The 24272-nt window shown below is 57.5% G+C and overlaps 1 protein-coding gene across 5 annotated transcripts; it reads left to right on the plus strand.

Moving 5' to 3' along the window:
* The first annotated feature begins 67 nt into the window (after window positions 1–67).
* On the plus strand, window positions 68–23014 carry LOC109260779 (PI-PLC X domain-containing protein 1). Of its 5 annotated transcripts, none has more exons than XM_053891613.1 (7): window positions 68–460; window positions 4797–4828; window positions 9073–9209; window positions 12138–12266; window positions 13546–13701; window positions 15089–15272; window positions 21688–23014. In XM_053891613.1, exons 3-7 carry the CDS (start codon window positions 9087–9089, stop codon window positions 21924–21926), a joined length of 831 nt encoding a protein of 276 aa, XP_053747588.1. In that variant the 5' UTR covers window positions 68–460; window positions 4797–4828; window positions 9073–9086; the 3' UTR covers window positions 21927–23014. The 5 variants fall into 5 exon arrangements, with proteins under 5 accessions (XP_053747588.1, XP_053747589.1, XP_053747587.1 ...); XM_053891614.1 differs by having other exon boundaries at window positions 96–464; window positions 4797–4934; XM_053891610.1 differs by having other exon boundaries at window positions 107–460; window positions 4797–4934.
* Window positions 23015–24272: the final 1258 nt, after the last annotated feature.

Genomic DNA, 24272 nt, shown 5'->3' on the forward strand with positions numbered 1-24272 from the left:
TCTCAGGATGTCCTCCCATCCTGTCTCCTGACCCTGACCCCGTGGTCACACCCAAGATGCCTTCAGGGCGCCCTCCCTCCTAGTACTGACCCGGTGGTCATACTCAGGACACCCTCCTGTCCCTGACCACTGACCGCTGACCCCGCGGGTCCCCTCAGGACACCTTCCCGTCCTCTGGGAGGGTCTGGACCCTGCAGGTGGGGCTGCCCGGGACGTGTGGGGCACTCCCCCCTCCCACCACGCCGTGCTCTCCCCGCACGGGTCCTGCTAGGACGTGGGGGCTGCAGCCTGGGGCCCGTGTGGGGTTGGGCGTGACTGTCTGGAGGCGGCCCCTCCTCCTCGCGGGGGCGGGCGTTCCCGGCGTCCAATGGCGAGGCCAGAGCATTTTAGGAAGTGCTTGACTCCGCGGCTGGGGGAGGGCGCCTCGCCGGAAAGTCCGCTGGCGAGTCTGCGGCGCGCGGTGAGTGCCTCCGGGCGAGTCGCGGGTCCCTGCGGGGACAGTGGGGACGGGGGCGGGGGGTCCCGGCCTGGGGCTCGGGCGGGGCGCGTCCTGGGCTCAGGCCTCGCCGGAAAGTCCGCTGGAGGGTCTGCGGCGCGCGGTGAGCGCCTCCGGGCGGGTCGCGGTTCCTGCGGGGACAGTGGGGACAGGTGGGGACAGCGGGGGTGGGGTCCCGGCCTGGGGCGGGGGAGGGGCACGGCACGTCCTCCGGACCGGACGGGAAGGGTTAGCAGGAGGGGCCGCCACAGGCTCGACTCCGGGCTCCGCGGCCGCGGGAACTCGCCGTGGTCAGCGCTGACCCGCTTCGGGGTGGTGAGGGCGGCAGATGCCGGTGCGTCCTCAGACCCTGCTCTGCCGCTGGCGCAGGACTTAGCGCCCCAGGTGTCATCGCGGGTCCTTGGGGCTGGGGCAGAGCCTGCGTGCGCGCAGGCGGGTCGGGGAGCGTTGGGGGCCCGTGAACGGGACAGAATGTCACGCGGGTTTGCCGGCGGCACATCCGTCCTTTTATTCACCTAAGAGCTATTTCCTGAGTGTGACTGTCGCCAGCCACCACTTCCGGATGCGCCGCGTGGACACGGAGCCACCTCCCCGAAGGCTCACGAGTGGGAGGCTGCTGTGTCTCACCTGCTTGGGCCGGGAGCCTGCAAACCTGCCCTCACCCGGGTTTTGTGCAATCACCCCCGTCCTTCCCAGGGCACCCCTGAGCCGTGCCTTGATGTGATCAGAGAGGATGGAGGCCGTCCAGCTGTCGAGGGGCTGGGCTCAGGAGAGGACACGGGGTGCTGGTGCTCCCAGGACCTCTCCCAGGGGCTGGGCTCAGCGGAGGGGACCTGGGGTATTGGTGCTCCCAGACCTCTCCCAGGGGCTGGGCTCGGCAGAGGGGACTCGGGGTGCTGGGGCACCCAGGAGCTCTCCCAGGGGCTGGGCTCTGGAGAGGACTCGGGGTGCTGGGGTGCCCAAGATCTCTCCCAGGAGCTGGGCTCGGCAGAGGGGACTCGGGGTGCTGGGGATCCCAGACCTCTCCCAGGGGCTGGGCTCAGCGGAGGGGACTCGGGTTACTCGTGCTCCCAGACCCCTCCCAGGGGCTGGGCTTGGCCGAGGGGACTTGGAGTGCTGGTGCTCCCAGGACCTTCCCAGGGGCTGGGCTCTGGAGAGGACTCGGGGTGCCGGGGTGCCCAGGATCTCTCCCAGGGGCTGGGGTCGGCGAAGGGGACTCAGGGTGCTGAGGCACCCAGGAGCTCTCCCAGGGGCTGGGGTCGACATAGGGGACTCGGGGTGCTGGTGCTCCCAAACATCTCCCAGGGGCTGGGCTCGGCAGAGGGGACTCAGGGTGCTGGAGCCCCCAGGAGCTCTCCCAGGGGCTAGGCTCGGCGGAGGGGACTTGGGGTGCTGATGCTCCCAAACCTCTCCCAGGGGCTGGGCTTGGCAGAGGGGACTTGGGGTGCTGATGCTCCCAGACTTCTCCCAGGGGCTGGGGTCGGTGGAGGGGACTCGGGGTGCTGGGGCTCCCAGGATGTCTCCCAGGGGCTGGGCTTAGCGGAGGGGGCTCGGGGTGCTGGTGCTCCCAGGACCACTTGCAGAGGCTAGGCTTAGCGGAGGGGACTGGGAGTTCTGGTGCTCCCAGGACCTTCCCCTGGGGCTGGGCTCCAGAGAGGACTCGGGGTGCTGGTGCTCCCACGACCTTCCCCAGGGGCTGGGCTCGGAGGAGGGGACTTGGGGGGCTGGGGCACTGAGGAGCTCTCCCAGGTGCGGGGGCAGAGGCATCTCTTCAGGTGGACATATCACGTCTACATGGAAACTGACTTCACGCAGACAAACTAGTGCCCCGTTGGGCAGTTTCTCTGGGGTCTGCTGCTCCCACCAGCTGGTAGGAACCCTAATGCCCCAGGGGCACATTCTGGGGGTGTGTTTCGTTACCTGTCAGCTGAAACTCACAGAGTGGTTTTCCTTGGAAGCAAATTGGTGAGCCCCTGGCAGATCTCAGGGTTCACCCAAGGCGCCTCTTCCTGGGGCCATTGAGACGTGGGCCCTGCTGGGATGGGACTGGGGAGGGCTCAGTTGGGTGTGATGAGGCCCCCTGGGTGGCAGCTGGGAGAGGCATAGCCACAGCCCCTGCTCTGTGTGTCCTAGCTGGGGCTGACCACACTCCCAGATGAGGTCCATCCGACACATATAGGGGTTCCTGAGGCTGGGGCTACATGGTCCCTGATCTGCCCACTTTCCAGACACCTGCATGGCCGGAGGGCAGGCGGTGGCCCATCTGCCCCTGGATGGCACAGTGCCTTGAGGAATGTCTCCTGTGTGCATAGGCCAGCCCCAGACCACCTGGATGCTTGCTGCCCCCTCAGGAGGGCCGGGGTCCCATACTCACTCCTGCAGGGACACTGATGGACTGGGTGTGAGCTGGGAGAGCCCTGGGACACACCATGAGGGAAGATGGATGGCAGGGGTGCTAGCTCTAGGACCCTCTTATGGACGGGGGTAGGGTTAGGGTTAGGGATCAGGCTTTTGTCTGCCGAGGCAGAATGAGAATCAATACTCTACTGTTGGCTGTTGGTGCACTCAACACAGTGTAGACAAGGAACAAATTTTTTCTAACCTCTTAGATTCTGGGACCAAGAGCTGCAAATTAAAATGACAAAGAGGGGGGCGCCTGGGTGGCTCAGTCAGTTAAGCATCCGACTTCAGCTCAGGTCATGATCTCACAGTCTGTGAGTTCAAGCCCCGCATCAGGCTCTGTGCTGACAGCTCAGAGCCTGGAGCTTGCTTCAGATTCTGTGTCTCCCTCTCTCTCTGCCCCTCCCCTGCTCATGCTCTGTCTCTCTCTGTATCAAAAATAAATAAAAACTTAAAAAAATATATTTTAAAATGGCAAAGAGGGGCCCCTATGTGGCTCAGTCGATTGAGCATCAGCTTATGTCACAATTTCCTGGTTTGTGAGTTTGAGCCTCGCATCAGGCTCTGCGCTAACAGTGTGAATCCTGCTTGTGATTCTCTCTCTCAAAATAAATAAATTAAATTAAGTTAAAAATAAAATTAGATAAGATGACAACAGAGGGGAGCATCTGGCTGGCTCAGTCAGTGGAGCATGCCCTCTGGACCCCGGAGTCATTGGTTCAAGCCCCATGTCGGGTGCACAGCTTACGTTATAAATAAATAAATAAGTGAAATGACAGAAGACAGATGGACAGGGGACAGGGTTTATTCTGAATGTTTGTAGAGGCCTTCCCAGAAGAGGAGTGGACCCAGGGAGATAGTTGGATGTTAGGCCTTATCTGCCATTTCACCAAAGGTTGATGAATTTGTGTGGAATTGACAAGCCAGAGTGAAAGGGCTGGGGGTTGTAGGGACCCTAAATCCTGAGAAGGTAGCTGGCTGGGGGAGGCTAAGGGCAGGGTCAGTGTTACTCCTTGAGGCTAGTTGTGCAGACCTAAGGGGGGTGCCCTCCCCTTCCGGGTACAGGGGATGGAAGGGGACAGCTGCACAGAGGGAAATTTATACCTGCTTGCAGGCGAAGGTTAGGGTTAGGGTTAGGGTTAGGGTTAGGGTTAGACGAGGAGGGAGGAGAGTTTTTCTTGTTTCTGCTTTTCTTCAGTCTCCTTCTGCTCAAAATAACCCTTAGGGTGAAGTGGCTTATTTCCAGGGAAGCCAAGTCTGACCCCCTCACTGTACATACAGAGTTTCCACGGCTGGAGACGTGCTGGGGGAAGGGGCCACGTGGGAATCTGGATGGGCTCAACCCATCCAGGATGGGCTCAACCCAGGATGGGCTCCTGTCTTTGGGGCTCCTTTTCTGGGCAGGCAATGTCCTGTGCCCACCTCATCGGCTTATCCTGAGAGTAAATTACACCTCATGCATGTTCATCACCTGGCAGATGCTGGGAAGACAGTGGCCAGGGCCCTAGGTTAAGGACCAGGAGACCTTCCCTCCTCTCCCCTAGCCCCAGACGTCTCCCCATTGCTTCTAAGGGAGCGCTGGCTTCCGTGGGAACAGATCTCAGATTCCCTGCACCACAGCCCAGCACCCCAACCCAGGGAGGCAGAGGGCAGGGTGCTGACCTGGTCCCCCAAGGCACCACCACCCCCAGGATTGAAGCCCTGCAGCCACAGACCTGGCCGACTGGCGACTGGCGTGTGAGCCCCTCTGCACAGCGGGGGTGGCGGGGTGGAGGGATTAGCACAAGACTGGAGCAGGGGGCACCAGCAGGGAGTAGGATGCACGCTTCGCCAGCGCCCCCCAGGAGAGTGGCTCTGGGCCCTTTGGTTTACGTCAGCAAAACTTTGTTTCCTTCCTCAGGTCGCACCAAGTGGCCCCTGATGGGTGGACAGGTAAGTGCTTCTGGCAACTTCCAGAGCTGCGGCATAAATGCAGACTGGATGTCGGCGCTGTGCCCCCTGCTCTGGGATGTGCCTCTGCACCACCTGTCCATCCCAGGTGAGGGCTTCTGCGTCCCCCAGGGGCGCGGCCGGCCATGGGGTGGGGCCTGAGTGCACGGAAACTGCAGGAACCATGCACCCATGCACGCAATATAGGCACACACACGCACGCACACAACACAGACACTCATGCATGAACACACATGCACACAGTACAGGCATGCACACAATACAGCACACATGCACGCACACATGTATGGACACAAGATAGACACATACACATGCACACAGAAACAGGCACGTGTGTGCACACATGCACACGCATGTACACAGACACACACACATGCACACAATATGGACACACATGCGTGCACACACACGCAGACAGTACAGGCACACGCATGCATGAACACGATGCAGACACACATGCGTGCACACATGCACATAAGACAGACATGTGTACACATGCATGCACACAGTACAGGCACACACATATGCACACAATATGGACACACATGCATGCACACAATACAGGCACACACGTGCACACAATATAGGCACACACACGCACACAATACAGGCACGCATGTGTGCACACAAGCACACAATGCAGTCACACATATACACACACGTGCACACAATACAGGCACACACACGCATGGATGCGATACAGACACACCCACGTACACATGATACAGGCACACATACACATACACACATGTACACACAGACACACATGCACACACACACCACATGCACACACATGCACCAAATGACCGTCTTCCCTTCTCTATCTCCTTCATTCTGATGTGGCCCAGCAGGCACGTGCACAGTCCCAGGGAGTGTGGCTGAGGGGAGATGTGATGGCATAGGGATTTGGGGTACTGCTCCCCCGCCAGTCTGTCCCTCTGTGTAGGGAACTCGCTAGCCCTTCAGCTGTAAGGACTGAGCACTGCATTCCTGCGGGGCACCTCAAGCTGCCAGCTGGCCGTGAGCCATCCCTATCACAGGACCTGTGGGACCCTAGGTCTGGTGCAGCCAGTGCAGCTGGCTGGCAGGTCAGGCCCAGTTGAAGAGGGCTGGGAGTGCAGGGGAGGGAGAGAGGGGCTGAGGGCAGAGGAGCAGCAGGGACAGAACCCCCCCTCTGGGGACAGAACCCTCCCCTCTGAGAACAGAATCCCCCCTCTGGGGACAGAACCCCCTCCCTGGGGACAGAACCCTCCCCTTTAGGAACAGAACCCTCCCTCTGGGGATAGAACCACCCCTCTGGGAACAGAACTCCCCCTCTGGGAACAGAACCCCCCTCTGGGGACAGAGCCCCCCCTCTGGGGACAGAGCCCCCCCCCCTCTGGGGACAGAACCCCTCTCTCCGGGACACCTGCCAGGCCTGTGCGGGGCACTACCTGGTGGCCCTGAGTCCTGCTGGGCTCCGTCTGGGCCCTTGCGGCTCCAGTGGCCCTGGAACCAGTGGCCGCCGCTCCCCACTGATGAGCATGTGGGCATTACCAGCCTTTCGTTTTTGCAAAAACGAAGGGCTGTAGTGGACCCACTCCGTGTCTCCACGTCCGTGCACGTGCGGTATCTGGAGATCCTCCCTCAAAAATAAGCAGGTTTCTCACCTGGGTACATTTTTGTAGTTTTTCAGATTGAGCCACGTTTTCACCCTGTCCTAGTGCTTTCCTTTGGGATTTTACGAAGACTTCTCAAAAATGTTTAAATCCTTGATTCGAATGCAGTTTCTCTTGATGGGGCAGGACCCAGTCTGGTTATTTCCCAGATGGCTGTCTGTTGTTTGTCAGCTGGACTCCCACAGTGGCCCGAGTCCCAACACCCGAATGACTTCACAGACGAGAGAGAGTCCCTGGGGGTCAGGCTGTGTCCCCGCTGGGCCCGAGGGGTGACCACACAAACCCGATTCTAGGCACTGACTAGTGCCTACAAATTCACATCCCGCATAGCCTCAGAACGGGGCCTTATGTGGAAATAGGGTGTTTGCCGATGTGAGTAAGTGAAGGCTCTGAGATGAGCCCATCCTGGGTCAGGGTGGCCCTGAATCCCATGGCAGGTGTCCTTGTAGGAGACAGAAGGGGAGACACAGACACAGAGGAGAAGCCACGTGAAGACAGAGGCAGAGATGAGGAGGATGGGCCCACCAGCCCAGGGACCCCTGGAGCCCCAGAAGCTGGAAGAGGCAGGAAGGACCGTCTGCTGGAGCCTCTGGAGGGACTTTGGTCCCGCCCCCCTTGGATCTCAGTGGTCCTGCCCTGCCTGGATATCAGACTTCTGGCCGCCAGAGCTGGGATACAATTAATTTTTGTTCTTTGAAGCCTCCCACTTTGTTAAGGGAGCCACAAAAAACTCATATAGCCAATACATAATAATTGCAGACAAATGCAAACGTGTAAGTTAAAAAAAATTACATTCTCTGTGACGTATATAGATTTGCCTGCAGTTTATAGTTCTATATTATAATATATATGTGAATCCATTTACATATAGGGATAATCCATTTTTATATATAAAGATATATACTATAAACGAAAAGAAGGCCCAACTGTACAATTTTTGATCTACATTTTTACTTAGCATAATATTGTCTGCATTTTCTGTATCAGCAAATATGGAGCCGCAGTATCGTCTTACTGGCTGTGTGCCCTCCGCTGACATTCGTATAGGAGTGTATGTAAGTGAGGATTGTCACTGGGCTTGGGGACCGTCCACTTCCCCATCGCAAGCTTCTCCAGGCGCATCCTGAGTCTTGGACTCTTGACCAGGTGGTGGGAGGGGAGCCCTCCCACTGCCCTCTGCCTTCATGTCATGCCCTATGGCCACGCCCCCGTCATCAGTGTCAGGAACCCCTGGCCACACCCACATGCCCGAGGAGAGAGGTGTCACTGTGCTCTTACTCCCTGGTGATCCGAATTACAGGGTTTCCAGTTTGCCCTGGGGCCATTTTCCTTGTGGGAGGCGGTTTCCTGGTGGTTCCAGGGGATCTGCAGGGAACTCTTCTGGGACGAACAGCCACCAAGGGCCCAGGGCATGCCCTTCTTCAGGCCCGTCCCCTCCCCTCCGTGCCCCGCAGAAGCAGGTGGCCTCTGGGGAGCGTGTGGGAGAGTAGCTCCCTTAGAGGTCAGATCCGGGGAGCAGGGGGCAGCTGTGGGCGGTAGGGGACGCCCCAGCACCACAGGGGAAAGGGCCCCTAGTCCCCAAGGCGCCATGTCCAGGTGGCTGTGAAAGTGTCCTGGGGCCGCTGTAACAAAGGGCCACAATCTGTGTGGTTCCAAACAGCTGTGTGAACTCACAGCTCTGGGGCCAGAAATCTGCACGGGTGTGACCTTTCAGTGCCCACAGGCCCGGCTCCTTCTGGAAGCCCCAGGGGGAATCCCTTTCTCTTTTCTCTGCTGCCTCCAGCCTCTGTCTTCTCCTTTCATATGTTTGCGTTCGGGATTGTCCTCAGAAAGATTTCCTGGCACATTCCGACAGAGCAGGACGGCTTCGTTTTTCCAGCTAAGCCTGTAAACATCGTGGGTTCCGCTGGATGGGACACAGGGCCCAGGAATGTCTCCCGATCTCGGTGCTCACTGACTTTGTCCAGCGAGCAGAACGCCTCCGTTATAACACCTTAGATGCGCAAAACTGCGTCCGTCTTTGAAGTCAGCGCTCTGATGCGTTGATCTGTGGAATCAGCAGCACCGGGTCTCAGCGATTCTGGCAGCTTCGCTTATTTATACGTATTTGTGCTTATTTATACGGACGTCCCTGTACAACATGCGAACATTCGCACCCAGTAAACGTGCCCCTTTCTTCTTCAAGAGTTTCTGGAAAACCTTCACGGACGTCAGTGCAGACGTACATGGGGGTGTTTCTCCAGGTCAGGGGGGCACGTTGGTGGCTCTGCTGGATGAGGATCGCTTGGCACGGGAAGGTCCCCGAAACCAGGGGCGGTGTTCCCCGCGAGGAACCGCGTGGTGTCATGTGGCATCTCCTCTGTGTCTGTGTCTCTCCTCTTGTGTCCCTTAAAAGGACACCCAGGTTTAGGGCCACCCTGGTCCTGGACGACCCTGTCCCATCGGCACGGTGGGCATGAGTTTGGAGCAGTACCCACCGCCAGGCACGGGGCGCCCGGTGGAGGGGGCTCCCGGGGCGCCCGGCGGAGGGGGCTCCCGGGTGCAAAGTCCCCTCGGGTTTGCTTGCAGGGAGTCACGACACCATGACGTACTGCTTGGACAAGAAGTCGCCCATTGCACAGAGCCAGTCCCGGCTGCTGCAGCTGCTGGGCAAGGTCCTTCCCTGCATCACACGCCCCTTCGTGCTCAAGTGGTCCACCACCCAGGTGAGGGGCGCGGGGCCCTGGGGCCGGCCGATCAGTGCCATCTGCCGGGTGGGTGCCCTTCCTGGCAGGGGAAACACTATTGAAAACAGATGTCCGGCCAACCCAGCCCAGCAGCCACAAACAACGCACGTCCCCGTGTCTTTGTGAGGTGTTTTGCCGGCTGGAGGCAGGCCCGCACGGGATCCCACTTCAGAGCCCCCAGTCCTGGGGAACCTCCTCTGGGCCGTGCCGTCGTCCAGAGGCCTGTTTAGAGACGTGCACACGTTTGAAAAGGAGGAGAAAGAACCCACAATGACAGGTTTCTGCCCTGAATGCTCAGGGAGGGACAGGGCGGGGCCGGATCCCCACGTCCTGGGAGGGGTCAGTCTCTCCTGTCTGATTGGGGTTTGCTCAAACTCCCTGCCGAGGCCTCTGTTCCTGAGAGTCCGAGGGCATTGTGAGCACTGGGGTGGGGGGGTCGTCCTGGGGTAGGGTATACATGGAAAGGAAGGTCCGGGTGATGTGCAGTCTGAGGGTGACCTGGGGCGTCCTGGTGGGGGGTGGGGTGACCCGGAGTGTCCCGGTGGATGGTGGGGAGAGCAGACCCAGGGTGACCCGTGGCGTCCTGGTGGGTGATGGGGAGAGCAGACTCAGGGAGACCCAGGGCATCCTGGTGGGGGGTGGGGTGATCCAGAGGGTCCTCGTGGAGGGTGGGGAGAGCAGACCCAGAGTGACCTGGGGCATCCTGGTGGGGCGTAGGGAGAGCAGACTCAGGGAGACCCAGGGCATCCTGGTGGGGGGTGGGGTGACCCGGAGGGTCCCGGTGGGGGGTTGGGGAGAGCAGACCCAGGGTGACCTGGGGCATCCCCGTGGGGGAGGGGCAGGCAGCTGGCCATATGGCCATCACCGCACAGTGTCAGTGAGGGAGGAGAGGCATGTGATGGTTCCAGGTTCTGGCAGCAACGCAGGACCCACCTAGGGAGCAGCCCAGCCCCCCACCGCCGCTTGTGGGGGGCTCAGGGGTCTGAATTCTCTGCTCCCTGGACGTGTGCATTGGAAACTCCGGGTTCCCGGAGGCCCCAGTCCCGGGCTCTGTGCTTTGTAATCGCTGCACAGCAGGAATTCAAGTCACGAGGACAGCAGGAATCCCTCTGGGGACCTGCCTGTCTGGAATGTGGAGAAAACAGATTCCCTACTTGTGTGAGGTGCTTGCACTGGCCAGCCTGAAATGTCACCACAGAGCCCTGCGGGAGGGGTCAGCGGGTTCACTGCCATCCCGGAGATGGGGTCCCCCGGTGCTGGGGGTCCCAAGATGCTGGGGTCCCACCGAGCTGGGTCCCCGCGGTGCTGGGGTCCTGGGTGGTTCTGGGTCCCATGGTGCTGGGGGCCTGTGATGCTGGAGTCCTGAGTGGTGATGGGTCCCAGCAGTGCTGGGGTCCTGGACCGTGCTGGGGTCCCACAGTGCTGGGTCCCCACAGTGCTGGGTCTGTCAGTGCTGGGGTCTCCTTGTGCTGGGCCTTACAGTGCTGGGGTCTCGTGGTGCTGGGTCCCCGTCGTGCTGGGGTCTCATGGTGCTGGGGGCCATGAGGAGGTCTGGGTGGGGGGTATGCTGTTGTAAAGTCTGGGTGCCTCCAGGGAATCGGTTGAGGAAATAACCAGAACTGCTGGTTCATAAGCGCCAGCCACAGGAAAGCATATGGGGTGCATCCACAGCCGGGAAGGTGTGCACACCCTGAGTTTCTGCAGAACGCCCCAGGTCACACGGTGTCATCGCTAATGCACACCGTTCAGGGAAGAAGCACCGGGGAGGGCATCATGTTAAGTTTGTAGTTCACATACTGAGGGGAAGGGGCAGGAACGCCCCATCCAGCTCCAGGGAGGTTCTCGGCCCCAGCCTCCGTGTTGCGTCCCCAGGTGTAGGCAGGGATCCGCCCTGGGCGGTCAGACCGCACGTGCGTCCTGTGACGACCTCCTCAGATCCCACGGCTTTACTAATACTGACACCACGAGCACCTAGTTTACGTTCTGAAAAGACACCATACGCGTGTGAAGGGGTGTTTTACGGGAGAAAATGTTCACTTCTCAGTCCTGTCCGTCCACGACCTCAGCCCACCTGAGGCACAAGCCTGTGCCCCGGGGAGTAGCCAGCTGGGTGCTTTCCTCTCCCCGGAGTCTGCTCCTGCAGAGAGCTTGGGGTCCCTGAGCGAGGGCCGACCTGGGCGTCAAGGCCCCTTGCAGGTGGTTCTGCACGGTGGGGGGAGAGGGGGGAGCACCTGGCTGGACCTTGCCCCCCCCCCACACACACAGTAGGGGACACGCAAGCCTCTAGGTAGCCTCCTGAACCTGAGTGCTGCATGTTTCCACAGGGGGGCTCACAGGAGGGACCCTGGCTCCCTGCAGGGCCGCAAGGATGTACAAATTACTTTCACGTTAACTCTCCCTTTTTCCATTGTCACGTTGTGTGGGAGGGTACGGCCTTTCCCTCCTTTACCCTCTCTGGATTGGACTCCTTCCTGCCTGTCCTCCTGCTGTTTGTGGCGTGGGGACGGTGCCCACCTCCGCTGACCCTCCTCCGCGCATCCAGCCTGGGGGCCTGGCTCAGGGCTGCTGAGGCCCAGAGAGCGTTCCTTCCCGGTGCCCGCCCCGGGGCCGAGGGGGAGGCGGGACCCTGCAGGGCAGCGCCGAGGGGGCGTGGACGGCAGGACAGGGCCTCCCCAGGCTCCGTCTGTGGCTCACCGTGGCCAGTGTCACCCGAAAGCATGTGCCTGAGTGCCAGGCGTGCGCGGCTTCCGGACCGCAGCTGGCACCTAGAACAGCTCTTGATTCGACCTCAGACAGCGTGGCCCAGAGGGGGGCATTTCCGGCCGGACCGTGAGCCCTGGACGGGGGCGGTGAGCCGAGGCGGGAGCCCCACGGCCCCCAGCAGCGACGACGGAGCTCTGTCCACAGGTGCTGGGTGTCACGGAGCAGCTGGACGCTGGGGTGCGGTACCTGGACCTGCGGGTCGCGCACATGCCGGAGGGTTCGGAGAAGAACCTGCACTTTGTGCACATGGTGTACACGACTGCGCTGGTGGAGGTGGGGGGGGGGGGGAGGGAGGCGGGGGGGAGGTGCAGGGGAGATGGGGGGCGCGGGGGGGGGGGGAGGTGCGGGGGAGGGGGATGGTGTACACGACTGCGCTGGGGGAGGTGCGGGGGGGGGCAGATGGGGAGGGGAGGTGGGGGGCGGGGGGCAGGTGCAGGGGGGGAGGTGGGTGCGGGGGGGATGGTGTACATGACTGCGCTGGTGGAGGTGTGGGGGGGGCGGAGGGGGAGGGGGAGGTGCGGGGGGGGCAGAGGGGGAGGGGAGGTGGGGGCGGGGGGGAAGTGCAGGGGGGATGGTGTACAGGACTGCACTGGTAGAGGTGCGGGGGGGGGGGCGGAGGGGGAGGGGGAGGTGCGGGGGGGGGGGGTGCGGTCCAGTGGGGATGGTGGGTATGGGGCGGGGGGTGGGGGGGGGATGGTGTACTCGACTGCGCTGTTGGAGGTGTGGGGGGTGCAGGGGTCACGAGGTTGAGGGGGGGGGCGCGGGGGAAGGGGGAGGAGGAGGAATGAGAGGTCGCGGAGTGGGGGCGGGGCGGCTGGCGCAGGGAGGGGCTGGGGTGCTGGAGGGCTACGGCAGGGAGGACTGCACGCGGTGATGCGCATCCTTGTGGGGTCCAGCAGTCCAGAGGTTACGACTCTTGACCTCCTGGGTTTTGCAAACCTGGGGCCGCTTGTCTTCCTGCCTTTGGTTGGGGACTGGGGCGTCTTGCACTGTCTCCTCCGCCACAACCTGAGTGGCTCTGAAGTCCGAATATGAGGAGTCACCGTCCCGCTCAGCCTGACTCCCCCCTGCCGTCCAGGACGCCTGGGCCCGGGTGACACCATTCCGGGGACCTCACTCCACATGCCACTTGCCGGGTTTTGCATGTTCCCTGCACTTGCAGACTTCACACCTTTGCACACACGGTGTCCTGTGCAGTGAGGGCGTACACGGGTGGTCACACACACACACACCCCTCCCTGTTCAGTGAGCATGCACACACGTGGCCACACACACACACACACACACGCAGACACACACACTCCTGTGCAGTGAGAGTGCACACACGTGGCCACACACACACACACACGCAGGCGTATGCTTCTCCCTGAGCATAATGGCTGGCGGCCCAACGGTTGTTGGTGAGGCTGCATTGGCTATTTGTTGGCCCAGGACCCAGGCCCGTTTGCCCAGTGGGTTCTGTTTGCGGAAGGCCCTTGGGCCTGTGGGAGTGTCCTCAGCTTCCTGGCCCCTCTCAGGACGGTCCGACTGAGCTCCTCTCTCTCCTGCGCAGGACACCCTTAAGGAGATCTCAGAGTGGCTGGAGAGCCACCCCCAGGAGGTGGTCATCCTGGCCTGCAGGGACTTCGATGGCCTCACGGACAACCTGCATGAGTACCTAGTGGCCTGTATCAACAACATCTTTGGGGACATGCTGTGTCCCCGAGGGGTAGGAAGGGCCCCTTTGGCGCAGGTGGGGGGCAGGAGTATGATTCATCAACAACATCCTTGGGGACACGAAGGACCCCTTTGGCGCAGGTGGGGGGCAGGAGTATGATTGTAGACTCCCCTGCCTGCTTGGTTCTGCTGTGCATGATGGTGAGATAATTCCGGTGCTGGGGGTGGGGGCACTGCTGGAGTGCTCTCTGTGATGCGCCCAAGGAGAAAGACCACTGCCCACCCCCCGCCCACAGAGTGCCCCTGGCACCACTGTGCCACGTACACAACCTGGGAGTGTGAGGTCCAGGCGGGGACGAGGCTGGGAGTCTGAGGTCCTGGCAGGGCTGAGGCCTGTCTCCTGGGCACGTAAACCCGTCTTCCCCCTGTGTCCTCACGTGGTCGTCCCTCTGTGCATGTCTGTGTCTTTATCCGCCCTTCTCCAGTCCTATTGGATCAGGGCTCATCCTAATGATCTGATTTTACCTTCATTATCTACTTCAAGACCCCACCTCCAAATACAGTCATGTTCTGGGGTATCGGGATAAGGACTTCAGCTTAAGAATTCACAGGGGACACAGTTGAGCCCACAACACACCTGGTCTTTGTGATCCAGATAATTGGTGCCATTTGCTGGCGACGGCTGGAGTGACCCTCCCTGGGTCTCCAGGAAGCTAAAAAGTTAACTCCATATCCATTTGGGGTCCATTTTACATCACTCTGTTGGGCGTTTCTCCAAGTTCGTCCCATGAGCCTGGTCTGGGGCCAAAACAAGACAGTGGGGCTGCTGTGACCCAGGGCACCCAGGTGCTTGGGGCTTCTGAGGGAAGGTGGCAGGAGCAGCTGTTAGGGGACAGACCGCCAGGCTGAGTCTCCAGAGGGAACGTCACAGAGGGGAGACGGAAGAGGGTGGGAGGTCTACGTACAAAATCACTGGTCCTTCAAGCACTGGTCCTTGTAGTAACATGTGCTTGACCTTCCTGACACACCTGGCTATTCAAGGGGCGTGGCCTCTGGGGGGTCAGCGTGAGCTCAGGGTGCTGTTGGTAACACTTCTGTCTGGGTCCCCAATATTCCAGAGGCCAAGGAGCAGTTGTAGATGCTGCCTGCCCCCCCTCATGTCCCTACTACAGGCACCCCAATGATGCCACATCCCTGCGTCTCTCAGACACCCTGATAACCGACCACCGTTGCTCTCAGACACCCCGATCCTCCACCATCAGTGTCTCTCACATTCCCCGATCCTCCACCATCAGTCTCTCACCCCCATCTTCCACCATCAGTCTGTTTCACTCCCCGATCCTCCACCATCAGTCTCTCACCCCCATCCTCCACCATCAGTCTCTCACACTCCCCGACCAGTCTCTCTCAGGTACCCGCTACTCCTCCTTCCTCTCCAGGAGGTGCCGACATTGAACCAGCTGTGGACACGCGGCCAGCAGGTCATTCTGTCCTACGAGGAGGCGAGTGTCGTGAGCCGGCACAGGGAGCTGTGGCCTGGGATCCCCTACTGGTGGGGGGACCAGGTGAAACCCCAGGAGCTCATCCACTACCTGGAGCACATGAAGAGGTGTGGCCGCCCAGGTGAGCATTGTGGGTCGGTCACACATGGCACCTGCAGGGCTCACACACACGTTATCACTCACAGGTTTGCTTTCGGCTCTTAGGGAAGAACTTTAGAAGTCATGTAGCGTGTGTGTGTGTGTGTGTGTGTGCGCGTAACATATATGGACACGTGTGTGGCTGTGTGCGCACGTGTCTGTATGTGGGTACGTGTACATGTGTGCACAGATGCACAGAGGTACAGATAAGTCCATACACACGATGCGGTTTGAAGTGTTGGGGTTCTGAGCCGACGGCCAAGAAAGAGGATTGTTGCGCTGTCTTGGGTGCAAACAGGTGCTTTTATTACAGCGGGGGACAGGACTGTGGGCAGAACGAGGTTGTGAGGAGTGACTGATACTTGGGAGGTGGGGGAGGTGAAGGGAAGGAAGTTCCAGAAGGACTTTCCTATGCTAACGAGGACTCCGGAGGCTGGAGGCCTGGCTATTGTCAAGCTAAGGTCATTTCCCCTCTAACAACGCATGAACTTTAAGAGGGTAGGGAGTTGCTGGAGAGATGTTTCACTCTGAGGGTGTCAAGAGTTCGCCAATGGCCGCAGGTTATAAGGACATTTAATAGGCATCTCTGCCTTTGTTTCCCACATCTTTCCCCCCTGAACAATGTTGACATTTAAATCTTTGGGTTTTTTAAAAAATTTTTTAAACGTTTATTTATTCTTGAGACCGAGAGAGACAGAACATGAATGGGGCAGGGTCAGAAGGAGGGAGACACAGAATCCAAAACAGACTCCAGGCTCTGAGCTGTCAGCACGGAGCCCGAAGCGGGGCTCAAACTCACGGACCGCGAGATCATGACCTGAACCGAAGTCTGACGCTTAACCGACTGAGCCACCCAGGGGCCCTGACACTTAGATCTTTAAGGTCGCTGAGGCAGGAAGGTCTCCTTTCTGTAACTTCTTCCTGCTGGGTAGGGGCATAGAGATGTCTCCACTTGTGGATCCGCATTGGTCAGCTGGGGTATTTATGTTAGGAGTTACAAAGGCAGGGCAGCCGGTCCACGGCAGACAACATAGGCGAACCTCCTTGAGTACAAGGGGATCCTCTGTTGGCTGGAAGTTATGGCAGTGATGGAGTCTTGGCACCAGGCAGGGAGCCAGCGGAAAAGACAACAAAATACTTTACTCTTATTATGAGAAAAACAGGCCCAATAAAAACAGCCTTCGAGGGGTGCCTGGGTGGCTCAGTTGAGCGTCCAACTCTTGATTTCAGCTCAGGTTTGTAAGATTGAGACCCGTGTTGGGATTCTCAGTCTCTCTCCCTGTGCCCCCTCCCCCAACTCTCTCTCTCAATCTAGAGGTAAAAATAAAAACAAACAAAACCCCCAAAAAACTAAAAAAATAAAAAGTAGTATCTACAAAGACGTGTTGTTGAAACATAATTTTTCCCTACAATTACCCTCATTTGGAGAAGTAGCCAAGTCAAGACTCATCTGTTTGTAAACCGAATCCAGTGCTAATAAACTTGGCCTAATTATTTACATCACCTCAGCAGGAATAGTGATAAGCCATACAGATTTTTCAAAATTTGCTTTGCTGGAACTTTTTGTAAGGAATCTCTCAACTGAACCATGCATAGCCTCTCCAGGCCAGAAGCCAAGCCAAGTACTTCCGTCAGACCTGCCTGCTGTACCTGTAGAATGGGGCCAACTCCTCGTCACGAGGTCCCCAAATATCCTGAGGTTCCTGCACCTGCCAGGAAGTGACCTGTACTCACCTGGTGAGGCTGCTGGGAGCTCTGTGAGCAGGTACCCGGCCAACGTTTCCAAGGGGCTTGATGGCTCCGTGTTTCATAAAGTCAACCTTAGTTCCTTAGAGCTGTCTGGTCCTACGTGAGTCTACACAGGTCACTCGCAAATAGGACATTCTTGTCAAAGCCTTGGTAAAATAACCAATGGTCCCAATGGTGTCCTGTGACAAGAAGGGGTTCTTATTGAACTTATGTAAATGATTCTAATTGCCAGGAAAGAAAGAAGACTCACTGAGGGTATGTGAATTTCAGAGGGTTCAGGGAGAGAGAAAAGTTAGAAGCTTTAGTCTGTTCACAAATTAAAACTTTATCATATTCCTGTAAGTCATAGATCTCTCAAGAGAAAGTTTCCTTAATCTGGAAAAGCAAACATTTTTGGTTAGTTGTGGGAATTTTTACCAATTTCAGTTTTAGGATTTTACCCATGTCAAAAACCTGTATTTGTCAAAAGCCTTTTTACGAATTCCCTTGCAGATGAAACCCATTGTCACAAGAGAATAACGATAAATGAGGAAAGACTCAGAAATGGACACGGTTAAAGATCTGGTGAGAGATTACAACGTAGCTGGCAGGGAGATTCGGCTATTTCTGTGACACAGAACACATCAGTAATCAGAATATCAAGCGATGGCCTCATAACAAAACGTTAAAACTTTAGGAATTTTGGGGCGCCTAGGTGGCTAAGTCATTTCGGTCGGATGAATGTCAACTCTTGATTTCGACCCTCCCCGGCTCAAGCTCGCTGGTGCAAAAAGAAAATAAACTTAAAAAAAAAAAACAACACATTAGGAATTGCGTAGTCTCCAGAATAGTTCTAGCATTTGCCCTAAGACTTATTATTTGTTTAATGATGCTTCCTGAGTCACCTAACGTACCAAAGAAGCAAATCTAATTGGTCAAAAAGACTTTATTTACAATTTAAATCTTGGGGAAGTTTGTTTAAAAAGCCTTAAAGAAGTTACAAAGCACAGGCCTTAATAGGATTACCTAGCATCACAAAGTTATTTATTTAACCAAGGAGGCAATAAAAGATTCCAAAGGCAAGTGTGTAGGGTTATGCAGTTATTAGCAAAACTTAGCTCTTTTAACACTGAGATTTAAGTAATCAAAGACCTGATAAACAGAAAATGTAGAAACTGGCTTTCTTAGCAGGTAACACAGAAAAAAAAACCCTTTGTTTACATGTTCTTATCAAAAGCAGGCTAACAATCCAAAAAAAGTCCTTTTTTATAACAGAGAAATCAGAATTTCAAACTTATACCAGTGTACTTTTAAAATCCACTCATTATGGGGCACCTGGGTGGCTCAGTTGGTTGAGAATCCAACTCTTGGTTTCAACTCAGGTCATGATCTCACAGTTTGTGAGTTTGAGCCCCACATCGGGCTCTGCACTGACAGTGTGGAGCGTCTCTCTCTCTCTCTCTCTCTCTCTCTCTCTAAACATAAAAAAATCCATTCATTTCAACTTTAGTCCTGACCACATACAAAATTCCTTTCCAAAGATTTCCCTTCATAAACCTTCTACACCTTTTTTTTCATCCAGTGTTGTTTCCCTTATTTCCGTCAGGGTTAATTACATTTAGCAGCATTTTCAAAAATGTTTATTTATTTTTGAGAAGGACTGTGAGTGGGGGGAGGGACAGAGAGAGAGGAAGATAGAGGATGTGAAGCCGGCTCCAGGCTCTGTGCTGAGAGCTGTGAGCCCGATGTGGGGCTTGAACCCACGAACCACGCGATCATGACCTGAGCGGAAGCCAGACGCTTAACCGACTAAGCCACCCGGGTGCCCCATTTAGCAGAATTTTTCGTGTTAGAAACCTTAGTCTCCAGTGGAAATTAACTGGTAACCAATTGTAAACTGTTAAGCCAGAAGTCTCTAGATGGCAGATTTATGAATCTAAAATTTAAAGCACAAATTAAATGAAAAAATTTAAGCACAAAGCATGTTTTCCAGCAGATTTAAATGCCCTTAGTTCCTCTGCAATAAAAAGCCGAAAAACCACAAACCTACGTTCAGTAATCAATCCATGCTTCAGTGCCACGTCCTATTAGGGAAAGGTCTGGATGTCCAAGGAATTCAGTCCAATTTGTCATAGCAGCAAAGCTTTAAAGGTCTCAGGTCACTACAGACTTTGAAAGCTATCTTAACAAGCACGCGTGAAAACTGAGACAAAAATCAAGCATCATTTTAAGTCGTCTTTTTGCTGACCAGTTGTGACAGAGAGAACTCGACCTGACCTCACCTTTAGTGAGCCCGAATAGAATAGCAGTGTGGTATTTAAGGCTCATGAGTCTAAAGACAGGTGCATCTTAAGTAAACCGACAAATTTAAATTAGTTTAAATACCGAATTATATTCCGTTTGTGTCCATTTGAAAGTCAATCAGCTTGTTCCCCACTGTCAGTTTTTCCAGGACGCGGGCAGGGATCTCTGAAGTGGGCGCTGTGAGTCCGGGGCTGGTGTTTGCTCCTTGCGGGGAGGGGAGGGGGAGCCCGGGCTCGGTGGTGGGCCAGGAACTGGACCACCCATGGTGGTGCAGAATAAGGAGCAGAGGCAAAAGAGGAGAGACGCCCCAGAAGGCAGAGAAAGGGGTTCCCGATGGACTCTAAGCCTCGTAGGCTCGGACAGATGAGCAGACCCCGTGGGGTTTTCCACCACAGTGGACGCGTGCTGTTTTCACAGCTGCTTGGGAACATTCCAGAAAGTCCCCGTCCCGAGGCAGACTAACCACAGCTGGCTCCGATGATCGCGGCCGTTATCCCGGGAAATGACTTCGGGAGTAGCCCCTGCATCTATTTGACGAGGAACAGACAGGGTCAGCGTCCCCTTTGCTAGGACGGCCTGGGTGCCATCGGGAGGACGCCTGTCTACATAATTATCGCAAGGGAGTTTGCTGGCCTGGGCCAGACACATCCTGCCAGAGCCGCTTAGGTCCGGGCTGATGTGGAAAATGTTGGGGCTCGGAGCCAGCAGCCCAGCAAGCATTCTCGAGACGTTTTTGGTGCAACAGGTGGCTTTATTAAAGTGCAAGGGCCGGTCCGTGGGTGGGAAGTGCTGCTCTGGGATGGAGGAGAGGCTGGTTATACACTTGTGAGCCGGGGGAGGTGAGGTCAAGGGAAGCGCCCAGAAGGACTTTCGTATGCTAAGGAAGATCAGGGATCCTCAGGGATCCTAGAGGCCCGGCTGGCGGCGTCAGGCTACCGGTGTTTTTCCCTCTAGCAAAGTCTGAACGTTAGGACAGAGGAAGTTCCCGGAGAAATCCCGGACTCGGCGAGCGCTGTCCAGTGATTGTCAGTGGGCTGCAGGTTGTAAGAAATTCCATTGTGTCTGCGTTTCCTTTTTGCTTTAATTCCCCACATCACGTACACACGCACGACGCACGTACGCACATCCACGAGACATCTATGTGTGTGTACGTACGTGTACACACACCTGTGGTATCGGTAGCGAGGTGCGGAGCCTCGGGTCCACGGCCTGCCCCGGCTCTGCTCTGCAGCTGTGCGACACGCGTCGCGGGCAGTGTGCGGTGCTCGCGCCCACACGCGCGGTACACACTCCCACACGTGCTGCACACGCGCCCACGCAGGCGGTGCCCGACCCACATGCGCTCCACAAGCATCCACACGCACTCACACGCTCTGCGTGCACCCCACGAGGTCTACACGCACCCACACGCGCTTCACACACACCCACATGCGTTGCACACGCACCCACACGCGCTCTACACGCACCCACGCGCCCTCTACACACACACAGGCTCCACACACACCCACACGCGCTCCGCACGCACCCACACACTCCGAGCATGCCTCCTGCTCGCACCGTCACGCCTCTGTGTGCTCACAAACCTGTTTCAGAAGCCATGTTGTAACCCGAGCGACGGACATAAGGCCCCGGGCCAAGGCCACCCGAGAAGCAGGTTGGGACGTGGTATCTCGCGCTCTCGTGTTTCTCCGGTTAACAAGCGTGCGCTCTGAGGGTTAGAAGGAAAACCGTCGGCGGAGACACGGAACGTCTGACCGTGGCCGCCTGCCAACCCGCCTGTGGTGGGGGTGGGGGGCTCCCACACCTTTGTCCAGGGGTTCCCACCCACACAGGGGCTGAGCCCCTCCCAGAGATTCTGCGATGTGTCTGAGGATTCTGGGCCACCCCCCCCCCCCCCCCCGGAAATCTACTGGCTGACACGCGGTGTGTGAGTGTCCATTTGCCGCTGTGACAAATAGTGGTTATTGTGTCCACCACACGGGTGGGATGTGCACGTCGCTGGGGACATTATTCCGTCCAGCACGTGGGACATCTCTGGGGACATTCGTGTGTCCGCCGCTCAGGGTCAAGGGGTGGACCTCTGTGGGGACATTAGTGTGTCCGTCATGTGGGGAGTCGGGGCATGGTCATCTCTGGGGACGTTATTCCGTCCACCACACGGGAATCAAGACATGCACGTCCCTGCGGACGTTATCTGTCCCCATGCTGGGTGGCAGGAGTCTGGCACTGATGTGGACACGTGTGTCCCTGCCGTCGGAACCCTAATCTGCACGCAGCTCTGAGAGTCTGTGCTCAGAAGCGTGTGGACATGAGGGCCGGGGGAGCCTGACTGCCGTGGCACCAGCTTCCTCTCCTTCCTGTTTCAGGCGGGCTGTTCGTGGCGGGCATCAACCTGACAGAGAACCTGACGTACATCCTGGTGCACCCGTCCGAGTCCTTGGAGAAGATGACGCTCCCCAACCTGCCGTACCTGCGCGTGTGGGTGCGTGAGCAGTGCCCTGGGCCGGGCGTGCGGTGCACCAACATCATCGCGGGGGACTTCATCGGGGCGGACACGTTTGTCAGCGATGTCATCAGGCTCAATGACAAGCTGCTGCGATGCTGACACGGAGCACGGGCGCAGGTGGGGGGGGCGTGAGGGGCAGGGTCCACCTTCCCCTATCCACGGAGCGCCCCCCCGCGGGTGACACCCAGCCTCACGGCTCCTGGGGGCAGGAGTGGAAAGAACACGCTGGTGATCAGAGACGTGTGCTCGAATCCTCAAAGGAAGAAGGACCCGGAACCTGGGATCTGTTTCTTCAGGTTTAGCTGCAGTGTGGCTGCCGTCGGTGGGTGCCGTGGCTGCCATGGGGCATCCCCTCGCCTGGGGCTGTGGCGGCAGCAGGATGACGTATGACACTTTCCTGGAGCTGCATAAAACCCGAAAGTACCGCGTCTGTGGGGTAGGACTGGGCATGTCCGATCCACGGAGAAAACCACTAAAACGGGGAAGAGATACTGTTGTTTCCAATGAAACCACCGCACGTTTGCTTGTCCCCAGGCCACGGTTCCTGGGGCTGCTTCTACTCTGGCTTTTCCGACAGGGATGGAAGGAGCAGAGGGCCCTCGAAGGAGGTGTTTGGCACTCACTCCCTCACTTTCCAGACACCTCCCTGGCACTCTCTTTGAGCCAGTGTGGGCCCGCACGCATGACGGGCAGCTGGGTGTCCACCCTGGGTGCTGCCATGGCATCCTGGGGCCCGCTGGGAGGCCACCTTCAGGCATCCCCGGAAATTAGGCCAAGTGGTGCTGGGGTTTCCCCTCTCTGGCACACGTGCCATTCTTCTCCCAGGACCACGTTGGGCAGTGGTCAGTTTTCCAACATCCTTGTTCTGTGGTTTCTTAGGGTCTGTCCGTCTGTCTCTATTTGCCCAAGATGCGAACTCTATTTTGTTCTTTTCTCTGTTCGTGGCACTCTGGAGTCTGGGGGCCTTGCGGCTCCCCCACTCAGGGCTAGCGGATTCCTAATCAGAGACGGCAACCACGGGCTCGGGAGCACACGCTATATGCGAGCAAAGCAACGCCATCATCCAGCCTGCGCTCGCCAAGCCCACATGCATAGGCTTCGAGCTGACCCCTGAGCTGACACGGGCACGCGCTGGAGATACTGTGGGTTTCGGTCCAGCGAAACTGCAATAAAGTGCGTCAGATGAATTTTTTGGTTTCCCGGGACATACAAAAGTTGTGTGTTGACGCTGTAGTCTATTAACCACGCACCGATCGCGTGGTGTCCAGAAAAACAGTGCTCGTGCCTTAACTGAAACATACCGTATCCCTCAAAAAAAAAAAAAAATGCTAACCATCCCCTGAGCTGTCAGTGAGTCCCCGCCACCGGGCAGAGATCACCTTAACCGACACGGTCATAACGAAAACGTGGGAAACACGGCGAGAATGACCAACCTGGGGCGCAGACACAGGACGTGAGGGGATGTGGTTGGAAAAGTGGGGCCGGCAGCCTGGCAGGGCACTTTAGGTTTGTGCAACATGCGGTGTCTAGGAAGATCCACGGGGGTCGGGGGGAGGGCGCCGGTGTCCCGCTGTCACATCTGCCTTTCCCATGCATGGCCTCATGCAAATTTCTGCCCCAAACGGGTTTTCCTTGCGGCCCAGGGGCAGCACACCCCACCCTCTGGGGCAACGTGCTTAGTAAATTCTCCTGGTGGCTGGCCGCCTCCAGGAGTGAAAACCCCGAGGGTGTGCATGAGGCCGTGCTCCCCATGAGGGGCAGGACAGCATTGCTCCGCTTCCCCGGTACCCAGGGATCCAGCCGCGTGGACGCAACGTCACAAGTCCCGCGTTGCGCACACAACCTTGACGGTGCTGGCCCTTTCAGCTTCTCAGCCCAACGGTGAACCCCGATACTGTGTGGGTGTTCCTCTCCCCTACGAAGGGCTCCCTGGGGTTCCTGTGTGTCTCGTGTTCTGGAGCATTCTGCCTCCGATGGAGGAGGACATTAGGCTTTCTCAGGGTAGTCTTGAAGACGACGCTTTCCTCCGTGTTGGAGTGTGTTCTCTTCAGGTCCAAGGGGTCATTTTCCAGAACATCCGCTTATGGTTTCGGTATGCGGATGCCATCATTCCAGGAGCAGCCCGAGGCCCAGGAACTGGAAGCTCGAAGCCCGCAGGGGACGGCTCCGGACATGATGCTGCGTCCTTGGAACGCCCGGTGACCATAGTTCCTGGCCACGTCCGGCCCACAAGTACCTTCCATTTGTATCCGGAACGCTCCTCGCAACTGTTCAATCCCACGAAATCCACCTCGTTCGTGGATTTCTGTTTCTGTCATTCAAGTGACGGACACATCTGGGCAACACGGTGTGGAGGGCCCGGTGTTGAAGGAGCAGGTTCCCCGGGTCACGGGGATGTTTCTTCACCTGCCTCGCTGGGCCGCACTTTATTGTTGCTTTATAACT

Source organism: Panthera pardus, unplaced genomic scaffold, assembly GCF_024362965.1.
Source record: "Panthera pardus isolate Hobbes unplaced genomic scaffold, ASM2436296v1 HiC_scaffold_27, whole genome shotgun sequence".
NCBI classification, from domain to species: Eukaryota; Metazoa; Chordata; class Mammalia; order Carnivora; family Felidae; genus Panthera; species Panthera pardus.